The sequence below is a fragment of the Cricetulus griseus genome, chromosome 6 (assembly GCF_003668045.3).
Source record: "Cricetulus griseus strain 17A/GY chromosome 6, alternate assembly CriGri-PICRH-1.0, whole genome shotgun sequence".
Taxonomy (NCBI): domain Eukaryota; kingdom Metazoa; phylum Chordata; class Mammalia; order Rodentia; family Cricetidae; genus Cricetulus; species Cricetulus griseus.
This window is the reverse complement of record NC_048599.1, coordinates 55,726,402-55,750,129: the sequence shown is the minus strand read 5'-3', so window position 1 is coordinate 55,750,129 and position 23,728 is coordinate 55,726,402. Positions and strand designations below refer to the sequence as shown.

General features: G+C 43.6%; 1 protein-coding gene across 3 annotated transcripts in view; it reads left to right on the top strand.

The window, feature by feature from the left end:
* The first annotated feature begins 319 nt into the window (after positions 1-319).
* Positions 320-23,728, top strand: part of Sqor (sulfide quinone oxidoreductase) — a 43,170-nt gene continuing 19,761 nt past the window's right edge. For 2 of the 3 annotated variants that reach the window (XM_027421981.2, XM_027421983.2), the window contains exons 1-3: positions 320-467; positions 20,147-20,397; positions 23,362-23,532. In XM_027421981.2, the coding sequence (XP_027277782.1) occupies positions 20,161-20,397; positions 23,362-23,532 (408 nt within the window). In that variant the 5' untranslated portion in view covers positions 320-467; positions 20,147-20,160. Of the gene's footprint in view, positions 468-5,747; positions 5,983-20,146; positions 20,398-23,361; positions 23,533-23,728 lie in introns of those variants that run through there. The other variant, XM_035446480.1, reaches the window with a different exon arrangement.

The following is a 23,728-nucleotide window of genomic DNA, read 5'->3' as shown; positions in this document are numbered from 1 at the left end:
ACCCTTAGAACAGTCCACACTAGAAGGGGCGGAACCGTGACGTGTTGGGCGACAAAAGTTCAACGCCCAGGGCCAGCAGGTTCCCGGGGAAAATCACCAAGCGGGTCTGAATGGCAGTGGCCTTGTCTGCACCACCGGCATGGGAAAAGCGTCTGGGCTGAGTGGGAACAGTCGCGCAGCTGAGGTCGGGGAGAAAGGGCCACATAGGCGTCAGGTGACGGTTCCTATTTCTTGGTGCGTGCTCCCCGCGCGGTTCTGGACTGGGCAACGCCCAGGGCGGCCTTTTCCTGGGCGGGAGTATGTGTATGTGGGTGGCGGCTGTCCCCACTCCCTGCCTCCGCCTCCACTCCGCCTCCCGCCCCCCTCCACCCCCCAGCAGCCGGGCGGGGCCCCAGAGAGGCCCTAGCTCCAGTGCCACTGAAGTTTCTGCTGCGCCAGCGCTGGGGCCCACGGTGTCGCTCAAACCGGTAAGACGCATCCCACAGAGCTCTGGCCCTCGGCTCTGAGACGCGGTCACCCCTCACAGCCTCCTTACTGTCTCCACTCAGTCCCCGAGCTCCGGGCCGCCTGTCTTCCTTCCCAACCCCTGACACCCACAGCTTCAACCGTAAGGGTCTGGGGCTCAGTTCGTGGACTGTATCTTGGGAGTGGCCGAACCTCAGCATTGCGGAGAGGATGTCCATAGTATCCTCCTCACTCACACCGCCAGGACCTGTGGTCTGGGTGCCTGGGAATTTCAGGAGCCTTAGTTCCACTTGTTGGCTATCACTCAGCACCGCCCCGCATCCTGCCAGGGGTCCTGCCAGATTGAACCCGCTGCAGTCAGAGAGTCAGGGGAGGTGCCTGGAGCGCTGGGGGTCAGCAGAGGAGCATAGGCCGGGCTGATTGGCAACTGGTGCAAAGTGGGGAAAGGCTCTTTGGTGAGACCTTTTCATCTTTCTTTTATATACCCGAGTTCCACCCCAGCTTTTAGGGCTCATAGACTCATGCCGGCCGAGCCAGCGAGTTTGGTGTGCTGTAAACTCAGGGTTCTGAGTCTGGGGGAAAACGAAGGACTATTTCTCAGAAGATTTTCCTTTTTTTTTTTCTTTAAACTTTATTATTTTATTTCATGTGTATGGTTGTTTTGCTTGCGTGTATGTCTGTGCACGAGGTAAGTGCCCAATACCTCTTAGACCCCTGGGACTGGAGTTATAGATGGTTGCGAGTTGTCATCTGGATGCTGGGAATAGAACCCCAGTTATCTGGAAGCAAGTCCTCTGGAAGCGCTCTTAACCACGGAGCCATCTCGCTAGCCCCTTTCAACACAAAAGTAAAGGTAGACTATGATGAAAGAAAACAGCTGCTAGAGTAGTAAAAGAATATCATGTAATGTATGCGGTTTAAAGGCAAATGACTACTACAATTTTGAAATACTAAAGGATATAGGATTCAAGATATGGCACCCCTGTAATGTAAGAAAATACTTTTAAAAGGTCCTAAATGCTACTAATATTGCTGGGGCTGGTTGCCGACACAATACTTGAAGAAAATGTTAAATTTAAAGTAGATGACGGTGAAGGTAATGATTTTTCTTTCATTCAAATGAATGGGCCCCAATTTAGATAGATACCCTGTTAGTAGAAAAGGTCTTTGCCTTACCAGTTAGGCAAGTTGGCTTCTGGGGCTTAACACTTCCTAGAACTATCATTGTGCCCTCTATTCTGGGTTTCTTTGGAATCCACTTCACATAAGGAGGAGAAAAAGACCCCCCCCCCAACAAAACAATCCTGACACTTCCCACACAGGAAAAGTACCTGAAGTCGATGCAGAGGGATGCAGTACTCACTGTTTTCAGACCTCGTCTGTTCCTCTTCCCAGGACTGACCATCATCCCTAATTTGGTACATCAGAGGTTTGCTGGATGACTTGGAGGGTAGCTTGTTATGCCATCAAGGAGATAGCTTGGGAAATGATGACTTTGGAAGTGACTGTTTAAAATGAACTGCTTCTCTTGAACCTGGTGGAGGGACTCCATAAACACACAGGGACTTGGGAGTTTGGAATGCAGGTGAGGGCTCTTGGTGGGTCTGGTGCCCACCAGAGAAAAGATACCATCTTGATAGGAAAGTAGGATTCCAGAAGTTTCTTTGCTCATGTGTAGGCTTGTTAATCAGATGTGTTGTAATACAGGAAATGTCTTGTAAACAATGGAGACAGAACCCATGACACAGCATCACTAGATCCATGGTTCCTACCCCTCCTGCCCCCCACCCTTCACCCATCATAAAACTCTTTGACTCTGGAGATCTGGTAAACAGAAGAATGGTGGGTAATTTACTAAAAGCTGCCCAGACCAGGCCTAAAGCTAACTAAACCTCCATTACAGACAGTGCGAAAACTTTCTGTGGAAGTGTTGCTCTTGTAATTGATCTGTGCTTCTGTGCGCATGTGTATGACTCTGAAGAAGGATGAAAGCCACTCCATTCTTCAGCTGTCTAAGTTTGGATGATTATCTTGAGATTTTCCCAGTCCCTCAAATCTAAGCTTGTATTAAATAATAGAGAGAAAGGCTTTTAAGTTCAAGAGAATTCACCTCCCTTTCTCTTATAGTCAAATCAAACATCTGAGCTCAAAGTGACCTATCCCCAGTCTATAAACTCCATTTTCTTGCTTATAAAATGGGGTCACTAATTCCCTCTTCAGTGATTGTTAAGAGAAATTACATAAAGTATACTTTACAATATCTCCCACATAGCAAACTCCACAAATGATACTCCCCTTGTATTTCTTATGCCTTGGATCATGCACTTAACCATAGTTGCTTCCCAGAGAATCACAATGCATAATGGGTGCAGAAAGTGGGACATCTGGTTTCTACTCTGATTATGTTGCTGCTTAAGCATTTGACCTTGCCATTTTTGCCACAAAAATTCAATCTGAGGACTCAATTGACAAATATCCCCACTGGATGCTTGCTGTGAACACCCACCTCTTTTTCCTCCTCCATGAAAAGTGAATGCAGTTTTAGGAAGACATGGACCTTTAATCCACCTAACCCAGTACTTTGTCCTGGTGTGAAGAAAGCATGGCTCATATGCCTAAAGATGAGCCCTATCTGCTACCATCTGAAATGTGGACCTGGGTGTCCTGACTCAAGGCATGCCCTCAGATAAAGCTTCCTAGTGAATGGGTAACTGTGACATCAGGTCAGACGTTGTTAGGGAACCTGACACACCCGTGTCTGTGTGTATTGCATTGTGACCATCAAAGGATCGAATTCAGCATCTAGGTTCAAACAACAGATATATAAGTTGTAATTAAAGAGTCTTTTCTCATCAAGACCCCATACACTGGATTCCAGATGATGGCAAGCCAAAGTGATTGATCAGTCTGTTTACAATGACACACCACCCTTCATAACTTCCTTGCATGTACATTTGAATCCCAGTGTACTTTGGCTTGATGAGTAATTTTATTGTGATCATTTAAATGATTCAGGAAGCCAGGTGTGGCGGCTTAAACACCTATAAATCCCAACATTTGGGAGATGGAGGCAGAAGGATTAGGAGTTCAAGGTTATCTTCACTTATGTATGTTCAAGGTTATCCTTCTCTTGTAGGCTTTCCTGGGCTACATGGCAGACTGCCTCCTCAACCATCCATCCATCATCCATCCATCATCCATCCTTCCATCCATCCATCCATCCATCCATCCATCCATCCATCCATCCATCCACCCATCTATCCAAGGAAACAAATACCACATTCAGGAAGTCTGGGCCTAAGCTGACTTCACTGTGAGACTCTGTTAATTAACTGGAGACATCCCTTTCCAGGGGGTCTGTGGCTAGGCCCACACAAGTTTGTACAGACCTTGACAGGAAACCTGACTGTGTACAATGTATTAGAGGAGTAGGGAATAGGGTCAATTGTTTTTATTTATAGTGTATTAGACTGTGAGGAATCAAGTTTCTCTGGCAACTAGGAAATGGAAGCAAACAGAAATCAAGGCTTATTTATTTTTTGTGTGCTCCATTCAAAACCCGTAACTTTCAGTTAAAGCAAATCCAATTAATCGATGTGCAGTTTTCTTTTTGAAGGCAAAATCTTTTCTTTATATAAATATAACTTTTGTTTTTGGCTTTTTGCTTGGTGAAATAATCAGCTTTATCATTATAATGCTTGCTTTGATTATAAAATATTACAAAATACTTAAGCTTGGAGGGAATTTTTCAGCAGCAAAGAGAATCACTCTTCATTATGAAGTCTTCATTGGTATTTTTTGTTTCCTTTTTATTTTAGAGATTATAATTACATCATCCCCCCTTCCCTTTCCCCCTCAAGCCCTTCCATATACCCCTCCAGGATTCTTTTTTTAATAATTGTTGTTACATGCATACACACATATATATGCATGTGTGTATTCCTAAATATAGCCTGCTCAGCCAGTGTTACTTGTATGTATGCTTTCAGGGCTGACCTTTAGTGTTGGATAACCTACTTGCATGGCCTTCCCTGGGAAACACTATTTCTTCAATTCAGTATTCCTCAGTTGCCTAAAAGTCTTTGTGCCAGGCTGAATCCTTGTCAGCCTTACCCCATCCTCTCTGGCATGTCTCTTGGTGTTGTTTTGTTCAGCTCATGTCAGGGTGGTGAGACTTTATGGATGTAGCTTCTGGCTTGACTGGGAGACACAATCTCACTGCAAACTCCCGGATCCTCCAGCTCTTACAATCTTTCCACACCCTCTTCCAAAATGTTCTCTGAGCCTTAGGTGCAGGAGTGTTTGTAGATGTCTTCTGGGCTCCATAACTCTGCATTTTGATTGGTTGTAACTTTTAATGGTCTCTATCTGTTGCAAAGACAAGATTTTTTGATGAGGGCTGCACATTATACTTATCTGTAGGTATAAGGACACATTATTAGGGATTGTGTTGGTTTAGTAGAGTAGTGGTTATAGGTTCTCCTTCAAGATCCATGACTTCACTACCCCAGAGTAGCTGGCTAAGTTTCCAGTAGCAGGCATAGTCTCTCTCTTCTTGAGTGGCCTTTAAATCCAGTTAGAGAGCTGATTATCACCAAGGTACATGCACCACTACTGCATCCTTAGGGTTATTATGCCATGCTGGTTGTTGCTCTGGTTCATAACTGGGTAGGACTGTTGCTGCCTTTAAAAAGACAATTTTTACAGTGCTCCCTGAACAGTTAAGGAACCCTATGTGGCTGAAGGCCTTACAAAGAACTGTGTGCACTTATTCCTGTTTCTTGGACAGCCTAGTCCTGGTCCACAAGGGGATCTCTTGCTTCCCAGCTTAATATTTAAGCAAATGCTTGGATTGATTGGACTCCACATAGACTCCTATCATGCAGGCCTGAGTGAAGATTGCTTCATTTCCTTTATTTGCTAACAATATAGTAATCCAGTTCCTGAATATGCAGGCAGGGCCAGGCCCACATTACTCAACAGGAGGCAAGCCAAAGGCAGGGGCGAGGCCTGTGTGATCCCTTCTGTTTTCAAGGGGCATAGTTTTCCTCTTTCATCACACTTCGGACTTTTGCTTTTCTCTCAGTAATCCCGTAGAGTTGCTTTTGTCTTCTTCATTACACCCAATGGAACAAGTAGGTTCAATGTCATTCGTATTCTTTCTTCTTTATTCCCCATGATTAATTGCTTTCCTCCCACATGTTTCACATTCTCTTTAGTTCTTTCCTGTTGCTGAGACCCAACCTTTGCTGGTGCCCGGAGTTCTGAGACAGCCACCCAATGGATCGTCATATTCCTGGGCTTTGTTGTGAAAGTAGACAGACTTTTATCACTTCGTCTCTGTGCCTAGCACAATGCCTGGAATACAGCAAACATTTGAAAATGCTGAAGTTAGCTACAGAATTCCAATTCATGCTCCCAGCTTCACTGTCTAAATTTCATCCCATTAAGAACTTCCAAGGCTCTCACTGCCATTAGAAGGGCACAGAAGCTGAAATCCAAGCCAGAGCAGAGCAGGTAACTTACATGACTCACCCAGGCTGGGTGGGGCAGTGAACTGGAACTTTTTGCCGGGTGGTGATGGCCCCACTGACTATGTAACTCCAGCCAAGTGTTTCCATGTGTGAATGTGGGCTTCCAGTTGTCAGTAAAACCACAGGATCATTTTTAGGAGATATCTCCAAAATTTTCCACATTGGCAAAGTAATTCAGAGTTTAGGAAAACATTATAAGCTAAACAAAGCAGCCTAGTATACAGGCTTGGCCTTTGGTTGCTGCTTCCTGAATACTTATTTGTTGAAACTTAGTGGTTTCAAACTAAGCAAAAAAAAAAAATCTCTCACAGGTGTGTCCCCCCATCTCTAGATTGTAGATCATTTCAGATGTTGACAAGTAAGAATAGCCATCACAGCTTTCAATCCCAAATGTCAAAACATAGGCACCCCCTCTCTCTCCAATGTACACTTCCCCGGAGCTGACCTCCTTTTCATCTACAGATAGGCAATTCCCATTCCCAGTGAGTCTCCTTTGTCAGCCTCAACTGTGCAACACTAGCTCCATTGAGCTCTTGACATAACCTCCCTGTTCTGCTGATACAATTCCTTTCTCCCTGGCTTCCTGGTTACTCCCAGAAGCCCTTTCCACTTCTCACCTACTCGTTCTCCGTTTTATCTGATTATTCATTTGAATTTCAGACCCTTATCATCAAAAGCAGTAGAGTGGTAATAGACTTATAGGCCTATAGGTGGGTTTATTGTTCCCTCTGATTAATTTACCCACCTTCCTGTCTAGTATAGAAATATATTTTGTAAAAGTACTCACCATTGAACTCACGCCTTTTAGTAAATATTTCAGAGCTCCTTCATTGTAACAGTCGAGTTAGTTCCCAGGACTAAACCTTTGGTATACCACATTAGGCTAACAGAGCTTATGTGAAGTGAAACATAGCATTTGTTAGTTCCCAGCTCTCTTCCCCCAAGACTGTGTCCTGAAAAATGGCTTGGGCCCTATCTCACCTTCCTTCTACTCGAGTCTTATTACCTACCCCATTCTTCTTGGGACTTGTTTGTGGGCACTTTTTTTTTTGTTGACATTTTGATGCATCTCTTCTCTACAGAGAGAGTAGACCTTCTTTGTGGTTTCAGATTCCAGCTTTATGTTCCAGTCTGTCACTACTGACATTATGGAGTATCTGGGCTCTTCTTGCCATTCCCTAGGGTGCTCTGGATGGTTAAGTAGACAGGCAGAAAATCTGTGCTTTTTACCAAGAGAATAACATCAAGCTTTTCCACTAGGTCCTTAGGAATAGATGTCAGGAAATGCTGTATCTTTACTTTAGAGCACATCTCCTCTAGGCTGATGGAAAGAGTAATGAGATTAGTTTCCAAAAAAAAATCTAGATTTGTATTCTTAGACTTAACTGGGGTGTCATTTAACTTCTTTTGAAGCACAGCATCAATGTCTGTAAATGGAAATATGACTGGACCTACCTGTTGTTGATTTGTTGTGGAGATGAGATGATATAATATATGCATTAGTTTCCTGAAGCTGCTATAATAAACCATGGACAGTGTAGCTTAATGCTACATACTCCTTGTTCCTTACCCTTTCCCCCACCCCATTTTGTGGTACTGGCAGTTGAACTCCAGGCCTGTGCATGCTAGGTAGTTGCTGTACCAATAAGCTATAGCTCAAACTCCAACAACAGAATTTATTGTCTTGTAGTAGCCTACTTCAAAGTTCTGGTACAGACTTCACTAGGCTAAAATCAAGGTTTTGGCAGGGCCTTGTTGTTTCTGGGAATTCTAAAGGAGATTCTGTTTTCTTGTCTTTTCTGGCTTCTTTAAGTTGTCCACATCCTTGGTTTGTTATCTTCACCCTCCATCTTCAAAGCCAATGACCTTTTATTTTTTCTGACCATTCTTCCAAGATCATAGCTCCCTAACTTCGGGGAAAGTCTCTCCATTTTGAAAAGGTTCAGAGAGTTAAAGTGTGCTCACTCACCTGGCTGATTCAGGGTGATTCTTTGTTGTGATTTAGATGTTTTCCAAGGTGAACTGTGTTTTTCTGTCGTTTTCTGAGTCTTCACTAAGTAGATTTTCAAGACAACGTTTGGCATTTCTGTCATACTTTGAACAGTGTGATGGCTATTCTTGGTTGTCAACTTGACTATATCTGGAATGAACTATAATCTAGATCTGGATCTTGAGGCAGGAAGACAACATGCCTTTGATCTGGAACTTGAGGCTGGAAGACACACACTTTTAATGCAGGCCTTGAGGCTGGAAGGTACACCTTTAATCTGGGCCACATGTTCTACAGGAAGCCTATATAAGGACAATGGAAGAAGGAAGGGCCTGTTCTTGTCCTGCTTGCTCTAACCATGTCAGTGCACCCACAATGTTGGGGAAGTAGTGTGGGTATAGAGAATAACTAGCAAAAAGGTAAAAAGGTGCTAAAATCATTGGTATTTATTTCATTCATGTCTTTTTTTTTAAAGCAAGATTCCATCTAGCAAAGAATGACATAAATTTCTATTTAAATGTTCTTCCCTTTCAATACTTAAAAATTAAACTGTCTAACATTAACACAAGGAAGTCTTTCCCCAAGGTTGGGTCTACCTTCTTCCTGGCCTGTGTTATCAACAGCTGCTGAGCTCTACTGTTCCCTTAGCATCTGAAATTGATAAATTGGGAGTGGGGCCAGGACTATAATGAGAAAAACATTTTCCATCAGCCCAGATCCTTCCTAGGTGCTCAGTGAGTACTCTGGGAACATTCTTGAATAGCAGAGCAAGCATGACTATGCATTTTTCATCAAGATAATCTTAGACATTTAGCCAAGCAAAATGTTACTTGACGTATCTACTTTCATGCAGGGAATGTATCCTGTAAGTTAAAATTTTGATTATATTTCCTGTTTTCCACTTTTGAAAATTCAGCTATTACCTGATTGAGATGAGCTGAGGATGGTAAGAAGCAGAATTTGCCCATAATCTAACACCTTGCAGAGAACTCGGTCCTTGAACGCCTTTAATGAACACACCTGCCTGGTGTGTCAAGGTTAAATAGATGGAAGAGATGTGAAGATTTTCCTTGGTGGAGAAGACACTGCCAAATGAAGTTCAATAGAGTTCATGGTAGAGTGTGACAAGGGAAAGCAACACCAGGTGTCATATTCTCCCAGATTAATTATGGCATTAAAGAGTCAAAGTGTAGGTATGTCATGGAGCTGCAAAACTTTGGCCCAATCACCCATGTAATTGCAACATTTTTCAGTAGTATGTAATTAAATTGCTTTTTAAATGCCACCTGACAGCTCCACACATATATAAGGAGAAGAAGCCTAACAAAATTTTGTTCAACATGTAAAATCTTCCATCTGACTGAACAGTTGGCACACAAATTTTAATGTGGGTATATTAAAATGAACCCAGAATTTGTTTTTATCAAGTATGGCAAGAACCATAGATCATGAGGTGACTGCAGAGAAGGAAGACATTTTTACTCACAGTTCTCAAGAGACAGGAGGCACAGCATGCCATTTAGGGCCCTGTGGGGAAGCACCTGGGTTTTTACAGAAGGTAGAAAGGGTGAGGAAAAGCATGGGGAAAAGTCTATCTTATGAGGCAGGCAGGAAGGCCGAGTTGTGATTATGTCCATACAACCCTGGGTGCAGAGGCTGCTTCTGGTTGCCTGGTTTCTTGTGCCAATGAGATCATATGAATATTGTTGCCTCGTTGAATGTCAGAGCCCTGCAGACAAGGTGGCTCAGACCCCGTGTTCGGGACTATAAGTTATGCACACAGGCCAGACATTCAATTGTCTCCAGAAGTTAGCTGGGCTGGGGAGAGACAGTCTTTCTAGGAACTAGCCAGGTCTCAAAATGTCCATTTATCATTAACACAGAAAAAATATGTAGCTAATGTAGTAGAACTCAGAATATCTTCAGGAAGGGGAAGTAGCCAAGTGTCTTGTTTGTACTATGTTTATCGCCATATCACTGTGTACCTTACCTGCAGTACCTCAGGGTAAGATGGGGTTATATGAGGGGGCCTCAAATTTTGTGAGGCAATTCTGGGTGTTTCCTCAGCACTCCTCTAGTGCTAACCCAGGGACAGCAGCAATTCCTCTTGAGAGATTTTCCAGATTATGTCTTCTTTTCCTTCAAATGTGGTGGCAGTCATTTTTAATTTGTTGACTTTACTGGGCCATGTCAACTTTACATGAGGTGCCTAGACATTTGGTCCAACTGAGTTCTGAGTGTGGCTGGGAAGGTATTTATGAATGAAACGAAGAGTTAACTTGGTAACTAGATAAGGTAGATTGCCCTTCCCTGTTTGAGAGGTGCTTATCCAAACAAAGGCTGCTGACTCTCTATGGACAGGACAGTGTTCTGCACCGAAACGTGGTTCTGCCTGCGAGACTCCTCTGAAACACTGGGTTTTCCTGCTTTCCAGATGAGCCTTGGGGTCAGCACTTCATCATAGGCCAGAGGAAGACTAACTACGTCTCTGGCTAACTAGCTTCCATGTAGTGGTTTGGATGAGATTGTTTCCCATGGACTCAGGTATTTGAACCCTCAGTCCCACATGGTGGTGCCATTTGGGAGGTTTAGAAGGTGTGGCTTTGTTGAATTAAGTATATACTGGGAGCTTCAAGAGTATATAGCCTTCTCTACTTCCAGTTTGCTCTCTCTGCTTCATGTTTGGGGTTGAAGACTTGAGTTCTCAGCTTCTTGCCTTGGCCACTGTTCCTGCCTGCTGCCATGCCTCCTGCAATGATGGGCTCTTATTTCCCTGGAATTATAGGCCCAGATAAACTCCTTTGTATACACTTCCTTGGTGTTGGTGTTTTATTACAACAACAGAAAAGCAACCACACACTACCTAACCATATGAGCGCATTCCCAGAAGTACTGGGCAGCAGGGAAACTGGGAATGTTTCTTTTGTTTTCCTCCATCATTGTTTCTTAAATCTCCTCTCTATGAATGTTGGTCTTGTCCTGGATTGGTTGTATGACCTTGAGAATAGAACCACTCTCCTTCAGCTTCAATTTCCCCAGCTAGAAAATGGGCATTATGCCTGCTTGAGCACCCAGCATTGTACCTGGCAGGTAGGAGTCTTGTCTAGGGTGGTAATGAGTTAGTTTTATGTTAAGGATTGTGACTTAGTTTCAGATTGTTCAGAAAGACCATGCTATATGTCTGAGTGCTCATAGAGGGAGGGGAGTGGAAGGGCTTGGCTAAGCTCAAGGATGGTATAAAGAGGGGGGTAGATTCCAGGAGGTTGCTGAGAAGCAGTTAAGTAGGGTGTCCTAGAGGAGGCTGTGGTTCCTAGAGGCAGATTTTCTGAGAAGAGAATGAAGTTTTTTGTTTCAGGGCCTCCACCGTACACAGGGCACAGGAAAGCCAGGGTTCCAGAGAGGGGAAGATGGCTTCTAGTCAGGAAGATCTCTATGTATGCATTCCTGATAAATCACATCAAGGAGATCTCTGAAGAAAGAGTGCTGGATTCCCAAGGGTACATGCAGTTGTTAGGATTTTTTTCTCATTAGGAGGAAATATTAAATGTCCAGTCTAAATTTATCTTCTGTTTTAGATTCCTAAATTATTTCAGTTTCAATGCCCATAAATACACAGATCTGCCTCTGTGTAAACTTGCCTCTTGCCAGGTGTGGTGGTGCATGCCTTTAGGCCCAGTACTTTGGAGGCAGAAACAGGTAGATTTCAATGAGGTCAAGGTCAGCCTGGTCTATTTAGTGAGTTCCAGGCCAGCTAGGGCTACACAGCGAGACCCTGTCTCAGTGATTGTGTGTGTGTGTGTGTGTGTGTGTGTGTGTGTGTGTGTGTGTGTGTGAAGTTGCAGTTCTCTTCTGACCTGCCTAGCCATGCAGGGGGTGTTATTCTGGGTCCTGAATCTGGGGAAAGTTCCAGTCTGGGATGTTTCTCTTTCTAATTTGACTGCTGACTGCTATGAACACCTGCATTGCTACTACAGAGGACATTCAGAAAGAGTCGCTTTTCCTGAAAGGAGTTCATTCTCTGTCTGGCCCTCCTGCTTACACAATGTGACTTTTGAAAGATTACTGCCCTCTCTGAGCCTCTGTTTCTCCATTAGTTCAATGTTTTTAAAACTTGCAGTGTTGACTCACCTGTGGATCCTGTGATAAGTGATTCTAAGTTATGTTGCTAACACTAGCATTAATATTTTCGTGCAATATTACTTGAAATATGCCCAGAACTTAGCATTCAATGACAAAAGCCTGCCATGACCTCGCATGGTTTTGGAGCTGATGCCACTAAGTAGATGCCATGAGGAAATGAATGAATGGCAGACATACAGACATAGAAAACTGGGATTTAGTGGGCTATGCTTATCTGTTGGAGAAGTCACAACACTCTGGAAGCTTAGTGTGCCTATTACATACAGTTGAACATGAAGACGGGGTGATTACATACAGATAAACAGGGAGGAAAGGTCATTACAGACAGTGGAGCTAGGAGGCAGGAGCATTAACTGTAGGTAGCAATCTTAGGCTGTAAACATCCAGGGGAATAAAGCTATGGTGGGAATTTTCTGAACACACTATTAACTTCATACTCAGATCTGAAGAAGGGTTTGCCATCATTCTGAGCCTCACCTGGGGAAAGCTTTGCCATTTCTATGGGGCTGAGGCATTGGTCTTTGACATGGCTGTACCTGTGTCAAACAGTACACATTTGCTCAGTACTTCACTTGATCCGTATAAAAAGCCAATGTCAGGCTGGAGAGATGGCTCAGCCATTAAAGGCTAGGCTCACAACCAAAAAGTCAATGTCTGCTCTAGCACACTATTTTCTGTTTTTGTTTTTACTTATTCATTCAAATTTTTATTGTTACCATTCAAACATATTCAAAAATAGACATATGGCCATAAGAAGCACCCATGTATATCTCTCAATTGAATTCAAATTCTTAAGGGCTCTACTCTTTTATCTTCACTCCCATCAATTCTCATCTATTACAGCATTTTCAGGGGAATTCCAGGCCATTTCACTGGACTAATACTTTCAGGACTATTTCTAAGAGACAAGGATCTTAGAAAGTATATCAATATTGTTATTGCATTGCCCCAACCCCTAAAGCTTGGATTCTCTTCTTCTCAATATACTTAGCAAGTTACACTTTCATATCACATTTCACCAGTATTTGGAGCACAATCCAGCTACTTTCTATGAAGATAAAATTCAGCCAGTGGGCATTTCCCCCTGAATTACTGAAGAGTCAATTTGAACAAAAATTGCTGCTGAATGAGTGAAACGACTACTTTTGTCTTGTGTTTCTGTATCAGGATACATGGGATGAGGTAGTCTATAAAGAACAAATTCATTTCTTAAAGTTCTGGAATCGGGAAGTACAAGGTTCAGGGGCCCAAATATGGAGAGGGCCTTCTTGCTGTACAGTGCAGGAGGCATTGCGTGGGATGAGAGAGAGGCAAAGGTGGCAGTCTACTTCTATAATAACCTTATCTCCCATATGACAGTCCTTTCATGACTGGAGGTCTTACCTCTCAGCAATATTGGTCTGAGGATTAAGTGTTCAACACTTGAGTTTGGGGGGCCATATTTATATAATCCCATAGAAGTGACCTTAATCAAAGTCTTTTATTGATCTCCAATCCTCAATTTCCTCATTAGCAAACTGTTTGCAGTGTTGCGAAGCTGTCAGCCAGTACAGGCCAATAAACGGTTACTATTTGTTATAAACTCTTCTCTGTGTTTTCCTATTTAATTGGGACTTGAGGAAATAATTTAGTTGAGACAAGTCAATAGCTAGTGACAGCTTTAGGACTGAAGTAATTATGTTCCAGAGCCTCCACACCTAGACGCTACACCAGGTTTAGTTGTGTTGTGCAGTTTCGGATCACGTACTTCAGAACCTGGAACTCGCATGGATCCCAACACGAAGCATTTCAGAGTAGGTTTAGTACAGGTCTGTGTGGGTAGTGAGAGCTGCTTGTTCTTGTTTTCATGCTCCATTTGGAAGTGTTCAGCAAAGGTGATCAGCTCAGGTTGGTCATGTGCTTATTGAAGCTCAAGGAAGTGTGGATCAGCCTTGGAAGGCTTGAGAAATTACTCTGAGCCACACGATGGACCATACATTCTTTCCTCAAGAGCTGAAAGAGCCAAGGGCTGACCCCAAGCATGAAGAGTTGGTGGAGCTTCCATCAAAAATGCTTGCTGAGATGCTAGCTCTGTTCGAACTTAGCTAGGCATTCTGGCTGCTCACAGTCAAGTGAGAGGCATGCCAAGTGACATAAAACTAAGGACCTTTGGACACAGGCAGTCTGTACTGCTTGTGTATGAAGAGCCAACTGTGAAAAGATTGCCAGTAAGTGATGTAAGTAGAGATGTCCAGGAAGCTGTGGACCCCTCAGCCAGCAGGGGTTTTACTGTGTTCATGTGTCTTTCCATCCTTTGAAGGAGGCACTCAATTGATTTAGGACCACTCAGGGGTTTTTTGTCTAGCTTAAAAGCATGGTATCATTTAATTGTAAACTATATTGAATGTGCTACTTGCAAATGAAAGTTAAGTTGGTCTTATTTATTGATTTGTTAAGATGTATGTTTCACTTTATAAGAATGTAGAGGTAAAGTGGCTACTTCATTCTGTAACACTGTTGGTTGAGACACTTCTTAGACTAACAGGTGCATAGGGCCCAGGCTGTTTTCTGGGAAGACTGAGAAATTGTGTTAGATTTATGTTCCATTCTTATTTTGTTACCAAGGGCTTTTCATTTCCTCTCTGAAGACCTCAGGGTCAAGTTTGGCCTTTCTTTCCCTCTCTTTTCTGTCTTCTAGTTGAGATTGTGTGGCTGTCACTTCCACGACTTGTCTGATGTTCTGGTTGTTGCTTTAGATTTGGTTTAGGTCAATGTCAGCAATGCCTTTTGGCTCCTCAGTGTTTCCTGACCTGGCTTCTAACACCAAATATCTCTTTTTGCTCACCAACACCACTCCATTCTTTGATACCAATAGAGTACTTTAAAAATTAAATTAAATATTTATATTAGCACAAGAGTTCCAGGCTCAGTCCTACAGACCATCTTCACTTCGGATTCCCCCAACAAATGGTGGCTTAGGTGACCTACATGCTTGTCTGGTTGATACAAATTCAGAGCTTCCTGTGATCACCCTACAGGTCTGACAATTATCTAGAACTTCTCATGGAACTCAGGAAACCACTTTCCTGGCATTTACTGATTTATTATAAAGGGCAGAACCTAAGAATGCCTGAATGGAAGGTATTGGGAACATAGTGCTTCCGTACCTTCTCTGGACATGCCACTGTCCTAGAGCTTCTGTGTTTGTAACCCTGGCCAAGTTCTTGAAAGCTTATTCAGGGTTTTTACTAGACCCCATTCTCCAACCCCACTGCTTCTCCTTCCTTCTCCTGGGTCAGAGGTGGGGCTCAAGGTCTCAACACTGTAACTATCATCATGTTTGGATTTTCAGGTCACCAATCCTATGTTGAGTCTAGGGGTCCTACCCTGAGTCACTCCAAAGCACAAAGTCAGAAAATGTTAAGGTTGCAGGAACTCTGAGCACATGCGTGCACACATGCGCACACACACTAGTATACCATAGTTCTAAAATGAGATACTAAATATTATGTTTATGAATATTTCCACTGGCTTCTTCCTAGTCTTTGACGTTGGTCCAGGCCTTTTCTTCTTCATTCACAATGCTGAGTGATGAATCTGGATTCTCTGATCTGGTGTAACGTGGCTAGAATCAAAAGGATGTAGAGATTTCAAGTATTTTACCGCATGAGACATTTCCCTAATACATTTGTGGTTTTTGAACTGTGTATTTTAAAGTAGAATATAGCTTTAACAGCTGGGGCACTCAGCTGTTCATTAATGAAGTTGAAAAAGCTAGCTTGGAAGGCATTTCAGTTAGCTATGCTGAGCCCAGAAATGGACTCTTGGTAAACACTGAAATTAAAATAGAAATAGCTTTCTTGGCTGAGTAGGGAAAAATTTGTGCAAGTTTCAAAAGAATCAAGGTCAAATAATTCAAACTGGAGTGGCTGCAAACCAGAAACTTAGCTCTGCCTTTCTTTGGGTTGCCTCAAAAAACTAGAAGCAAATGAAATGAAACAGAACTCTTCCCATGGACTAAGCTGTAGTGTGAGAACAATAGAAAGTTGTTTTCCCCTTTCTGGAAATTTGTGGAAAATAATCTTTTTGCCTCACTTAACATTAACATGCAGACATTGTTTTATGGTTGTTTCTGTTTGTTAGTTTTCCATCCCTATGACAAAAATCTGAAGTAATGCAATAGAGAAATGGTTCCCTTTGGCTCATGCTTCTTGGAGTCTCCATCCATCGTAACTTGGTCTCATTGAATAAGGCTTGTACTGAGGCATAGTGTCAGTGTGTGGCAGGAGACTGTTCACCTCATGGTGGTAGGAAGCAGAGAGATGGGGTTTCTGTGGAGGACATATAGATCAGGGTCCCTAGGTCCTCTCCAGGGCCATGCCTTCTGTTACCTTACTTCCTCCAACTAGGTCTCATCTCCCGAGCTACCACTGCTTGCCTATAGTGCCAATAGGTTGAAGACAAAGCTTTAATACCTGTGACTTTGTGGACATTCAAGATCTAACAGGCATGTGCAATATGCATCCCAGAGGTCACATGTGTCCCAGGATAGCTGTGAATGTGGCCCAACACATTCATAGGTGACAACCACCTATCACAATGTCAAAAGGTTGGATATTCTTGACAAACCATGGCAGTGTTGATGTATCCTTGTTCTAAAGATTCAGATATAGGATAATATAATGATTTGAGGTAGAAGTCCTGGTGCTGGATCAGTCTGCCATCTTTGGGCTGTATAACCTGGAGAGAGACACAGAAGTGCCATCTGCCTCAGTTTGGTCACCTATAAATTAGGACAATAATGGTAGTCCACTCACAGGCCCAATGCCTACAGAAAAGATGTCACCAGTGCCACTTATTATCTTTGAAATGGGTATTTTATTGTCAAATATGTATTTAGTAGAACATTTATAAAATACACCAGAAAAAACATAATCATCAATAATTCTAAAACCCAGAAAAAAAGTACTTATTCAATGTAACATTTTGGCTATTTTTTAAAAATATATTTTCTCTTACTTTGTTGGGATAACACATATACTTAATATGATATGACATAATATGTTTGTTTCCCAACCTTAAGCATTTGATACATTCTTTGTATACATTAAGATTTTAAAAGATCTCATGAGTCATTGTTGTAACCATATTTTACCCAACCTTTCCTCAAATTTGAAATTCAGAACAGTCTCTGTCTCCAAAGAAAACTGAAGTGATCAGAAATCAACATCCATGGAAACAGTCAAGGGCCAGGACTGCCCCTGGCCTGAGTGGAGTCTGCTGTTGTTTGTCCTAGGGTGTTATCAGTATTGATCCACAATCTGTTAGAAGAGGGTTGGCCCTATAACCCAAATTGCCAGAGAAGCTAAGAAACAAGGAGGAGTGTAAGAGATACATACATGGTCCCCCAGAGAAGGGGAAAGGGACATGATCTCCTGAGCAAATTGGAAGCATTGGGGGAGGGGAGAGGGAGCTAGGAGAGTGAGAAGGGAAGAAGAGGAGTGGTGAGGAGGACAGGAGGGAGCAGGAAGGTTGAGTTGGGGGAAGAATAGAATAGAGCAAGATAAGAGAAACCCCACAATAGAGGGAGACATTATAGGCTTAAAGATAATTCAGGCACAAGGGAAATGTCTAGAGATCTACAAAGATGACACCAACTAACAATCTAAGCAACAGAGGAGAGGCTACCTTAAAGATCTCCCCTGATAATCAGATTGATGACTAACTTATATGCCATCCTGTAGCCTTCATCTAGCAGCTGGTGGAGGTAGAAGCAGACACCCACAGCTAAACCTTGAACTGGACTGAAATCCAGTTGCAGAGAAGAAGGAGTGATGAGCAAAGGGGTCCAGACCAGGCTGGTGAAACCCACAGAAACAGCTGACCTGAACAATTGGGAGCTCTTGGCCCCCAGACTGATAGCTGGGAAACCAGCATGGGACTGATCCAGACTCCATGAATGTGGGTGTCAATGAGGAGACCTGGGAAATCTATGGGGCCCCTTGTAGTAGATTAGTACTTATTCCTAGCATAGGAATAGATTTTGGGAACCCATCCCACATAGAGGGATATTCCCTGAGCCTAGACACGGGGGATGGGCCTAGGCCCTATCCCAAAGGACATGACAGACTCTGAAGACCCCCTATGGAAGGTCTCACCCTCCCTGGGGAGCAGAAAGGGTATGGGATAGGTAGGGTGTTATTGGGGGGGCAGTCAGGGGAAGTGGGGAGGGAGAGGGAACTGGAATTGACATGTAAAACAATCTTGTTTCTAATTTAAATTAAAAGAAGAATGAACTGAAAAAAAAGAAGAGGGCTGGATATGTTAGGAAAAATATGCTAGAGACATCTTTGTAAGACTCTTTTCTTCTTCTGTATTAGAAGCTACTTCCTTTTGATCCCAAGAAACAGAAGGGAGGGTGGAGGGACAATGGGTGTATTTTTCTAGAGCATTTGCATAGATTTTAGACAGGAGGCCATAATGTATGGGGCTGCTCTACTTTCTGTGGGCCTCAGATTCAGAAGTTTGAGGAATATTTGGCTTCACCAAAGCTCTGCAACTGAGTTAATATTGTTTAAAACTGGTGTCTGCTTCCACCTCATCCTTCCCTCCTCCAGGGTTTTCCTTTCTTCCTACCTCTTGGCTCATCGTTCTCGAGCCCCGCCCCCATGCAACCTTCCTCTTTTCCAGTCTGTGGATGTGGCATAACTAAATTATCCCCATTCAGAAGTTAGTGATGCTAGTGGCTAGGAATCTTACTCCTCAGGGAATGCTTATATTTGAATAAAGGCTTCTTGGACTCTGGTTGAACTCACAGGGCTGAAACTGATAGGGACATATGGGGCACCATGGTACCCAAAGTCTGGACCCGTAAGTCATACAAGTCAGTGGTGTCCCCATGGAAGGCCAGTGCTATGCATGGAGGGCGTAAAGCCAGCTCTTGAGAAGCTTTGCTGTTCTCTCATCTGAGGAACTGACTGCCCAGTGTGCCCCCTCGCCTTCCTAAGGAGAGGAGCTTCTCTGAGAGAATCTTAAGGAGGGAATGTTTGTGAATTGATACAATAAAAGACTGTTCAGCAGTAGGATCAGATTCTTTACATAAACCACAACTTTATGATGCCAGGCAGAGATCCTTTTATGGCTTGTATTAATCATCTGCTCGAAATTGCTCAAAGTACTGAAGGGCTTTGCTTGTACAGCAATGAGCTTGATTTAACTGTGTTTCCTGGGTGAGCAGAGCCGGTGACCTCTTGCCTGGGGGCTGAAGCCCTGAGTGCCATGATCAGAATGAACTCTGAGCGGCAGAAAGTCTGACTCTTATTTGACTGTTGCTCTGCCGCAAGGTCACAGGTGCTCCCCGAGGTGAGGGCCATTACAGATCTCTAGTTGCAGACCCGTATGTCCACTTTAGTGGGCTTAAAAACCAAAGAAACATTTGGATGTGCCTGAGAGAATGGAAGATAGCTGGAGGGAAACAGATGGTACCCTAGATGGACAAGGATGGGTAGAGATAAATGATTAGTGAGATTCTAAAGGGGCAGTGGGGCTGGAGAGATGGCTCAGCACTTGAGCGCATTTCCTGCTTTTGTAGAGGACAGAGTTCATTTCTCATCACCGATATAACAACAGCTCATATCCACCCATAAAAGACTGGCAAGATGGCGCAACAGGTAATGGCACTTGCTGCTAAGACTGAAGACTGAGTCCATCCTCAGGACCCACATGGTGGAAGGAGAGAGCTGACCCCCACAAGTAGTTCTCTCCCTCCACACAGGCACACATATACACACAAATAAAATACATAAGAGCGTGGATATGTCTTTCAAACAGTCCTAGATGGCCTGATAGGCAGAAAGGAAAGGGAATGCTTAGCCATTAGGTAGCCATCAGCCCATGGTTGTCAGGAAGCTGGCTTCTGGGAAGGAAGACAGACTTCAGACTTCAGGAAAGACAGTAGGTATCAAATGCCAACCTCCCCTTCCTCAGGCCATAGAATGATCTTTCCTTGGTACTCATAGTCTCTTCTGCTTCCTTTTAGCCTGATCTATCCTGATGATGGCCCCACTGGTTACTGCTGTATCCAGTCCACGTGCCCGGCTCTTTGCCTGTTTCCTTAGGCTGGGCACTCAGCAGGCTGCACTTCTCCAGCTGCACACAGGAGCCTGCTGCACAGCCAAAAACCACTATGAGGTGCTGGTGCTGGGTGGGGGTAGTGGGGGAATCACCATGGCTGCTCGTATGAAGAGGAAAGTGGGAGCAGAGAATGTGGCCATTGTTGAACCCAGCGAGGTAAGTGTTCTTGGCATGTGTGAGAGCATGTGTGTGCATGTGTTAGGCTGTGTGGGTGCATGGTTTTTATGTCTTATGATTAATGCTTCTGGGCATAAAAATAAAACAGGAGTTGGTGAGGATCTGGGAAGAGTTTGGGGAGGAGAAAGCATATAATTAAAATATATTATATGAAAAAATCTTTTAAAACAATAGTAAAAAAGCACTGGTAGAAAGTGGAGGGTACCCGAGAGTGAGGCAACACCTCTAAGCTTTTTGTGTCTCTTCAGTTCTAGTTCATTAGGGTTACCACAGCAAATTGCTACAATGTGCATGGTGAAAACAGCAAACACATGTTCTCTCACAGTTTTCGAGGACATTAGTCGCAAACTGTTGACAGGGTCACACTCCCTCTGAAGGATGGATGTGGGAGACTGAAGGGCTTGCTATGCCTCCCCTCCTATCCTAGTTTGTAGCAGTTAGGAGCAATCCTCATCAACCCAAGTTTGAAACAGCATCTGGATTCTTGGTCCTTGTCTTCACATGGTATCCTCTGAGTGTCTCTGTGGTTGTGGGAATTTTCACCTTGAGGTAGGCCAGGGTTAGGAAACGTGTACCCCATCCTCCTAAAGTCCCCCAAATAAACCAAAGTTTCACTGCAGACACCAGTGAGTTTCCCAGGGTTACTTACAGAGCATGGGGGAGGGGTTTTGGGCAGGAGAATAGGTGATCCTGAAGCAGCCTCCCTGGAAGGTCTGCATTTATCATGGATAATAACTGCCCTATGGCTGTGTGTTATAGAGCCCCTCCCTAGTCTTTATACACCTGTATACTCTGACCCCTTCCTGTGATCCCCACGGCCACATGCAATTAGGGCAGAGTTGTAGACAACTGGTTGGGTAGGGTGGTAGGATACTCAGCTTAGGGGTCCATGACCTTCCCTATCCCCTTATTCTATGAGGGCATCAACAAACCCAGTTGTGATGGTCTTGCTGACATCCTGAAGATGGTGGCAGTAGCATGGCTACAAGGACAGTCCTGCACAACATTATTACTAGGTGTACATAAAACCTTCTATAAGGATGCAATTTAAAGGATCTATGGTGCCCCTATTCAAGTATGATTTCATCTTAACATTACCAATTCTGTTTTCAAGTATAGTCGCTGTCAGCTGAACTGGGCATTGAATATAAACATAGGTCTTTTAGAAGACGTACTTCAGCTCACGATACCCTCTCACCCCAACCTTCTGTTCAGAGGAAAATCAGTTGCCACATTCTTTCCCATATCTGTGCCTTCCTGGAGAGGGGGTGATGAGACATGGGCAAGAACACCCCAGGAAAGCTGTCCATGGGCTTGAGAAAGTTGGGTCTAAGGGGATTATAAATATTATGGAGAAAGCAGGTGCTTGGTTGGAGCAGGGAGATCAAGTGAAATATTGTTCGCCGGAGACAATTTAAGATTACAGAAGCTTCAGAGAAATAGTCAAGATTTTTGGTGGTTTGTCTCATGTTTCCCCAAGGAGGAGCTAGATGTGGGCTATCTGGGATCTGTACCCATGGTAGAAGAAAGCCAAGTGGGTTCAGTGCCTGTTTTGAAGTGGGTGGGCAGAACAAGAAAGACACATTCCTGCTTTGTCAGGGAATGAGACTTCCCTAGGACATGATATGGCCATTTTAACCCAGGAAGACCAGCTCAAATGACAGTGGTCTGAGAGCTGTATCCGATGGATGTCTTTTCTGGTGCATGCTTGTATTATGGCTGGCCCACAGTGGGACTCCCACTGGTGCTGTTCTGGGAACTGAGCAGTCATTTCTCCCACTAAAATTCTCACCAGGCCTTACCCTGATTAGCTTCCAAGATCAGTCAGGATCATGTGCCTTTGGGGTGGACTGGCTGTAGGTTGGGCAGTCATTGCTGTCCTGCTCTGTGAGAATACTCGTGAGACCTTTCTTGTAAGAGCTGGTCGTGCTCAGGCTTTGGATGCCGGATTGCGGGAGCTGATGTTTGTAGACTGGTGTTGTTGTTCCACTTTCTGTTCAAGATGGACTCAAAATTAATGAGCTCTCACAGCTGGAGACCTCTGACCTCCTCTTTCAGGGTCGAATTGATTATTGACCTGAGGGAGATGACAGACTATTCTCCTATCCCCTTTATCACCCCCTGAGTTCCAGGCTGCTCTGGTCAGCCACACTGGCCAAAAAGCTTTAAATGCCAGAAGCATTTTGGCAATATGGAGAGTTTTTGTTTTCTTGATCTACCCTATGAGTGGACTCTTAAAGGCCATTAAATTAACCCCCCCTTTGTCCTGAGCCCAGAGCTCTCACAATTAATGTAGATTAAGAATAGGCTAGGCTATCTGAAGTAAGAGTACTGCAGAAGACCATGAGAATTCCCTTGCGATTTGTTTTGTGGAGAAGGGTATGGTGCCTATTGTCTTTGGATGTAGAACCCCTGAGAAAGGAAAAGGCAGATGAATCAGAAGCATCTACAGTCCTTTGTGGGACTATAGCTTGAAGTTACTGAAGTTTTGTTGCCCCCCAGAAATGACAGTGAACTTTCTATACTTGCCATAATCTTTGAACTCTTTGAAGGAACCATGTAATTTATTTCTGGACTTAATTTTCCTTCTATCTATACATATATGTTATGCACATAAATATGTCATCTATCTATATTTCATATATGCAATACATATATAATAAACATCAAGTCAGCTTTTGGCATTAAGAAATCATGGCTAGCTCAGTGGTCATTAAAGATAGCTTTTTTTTGTTGGTCTTGGAAGTACTCTTGGCTGGTGATCTTTCAGAGTTAATGTATTAGAAGATTCGACAGTGGGGAATTAACCCTCTATGGACTTCCCTGTGCAATGCTCTAAGGATCAGGAGGGACTAAATGAGAGTCTAGTTGAAATAACTTAAGCTAAGACTCTTTAGATAAGGCTCAAATGGAAACTAACCTCATTAATACTTTGTTTCTCAGAGACATTTCTATCAGCCCATATGGACATTAGTGGGTGCTGGTGCCAAACAGTTGTCCTTATCCGGCCGTTCCACAGCAAGTGTGATTCCATCTGGTGTGGAGTGGATTCAAGACAGAGTGGCAGAGCTGAACCCAGACAAGAACTGTATCCGCACAGACAACGGGAAAGAGGTAACCATCACAGCTGTTGTGCTTTCTTGTCATCGGAGGGTGGCAGAACCATTCTCAAACTGCATGTTATTGTGGTAGAAGATGGTATGGATGCCCGTGTTTGTATTTATAACTCTGTGTTGATGCTGCAAAAAAATATATATCAGTGTGTAGTAAATGGAAGATAGGTGGAAGGATTGAGTGGTTTTGAATTAAT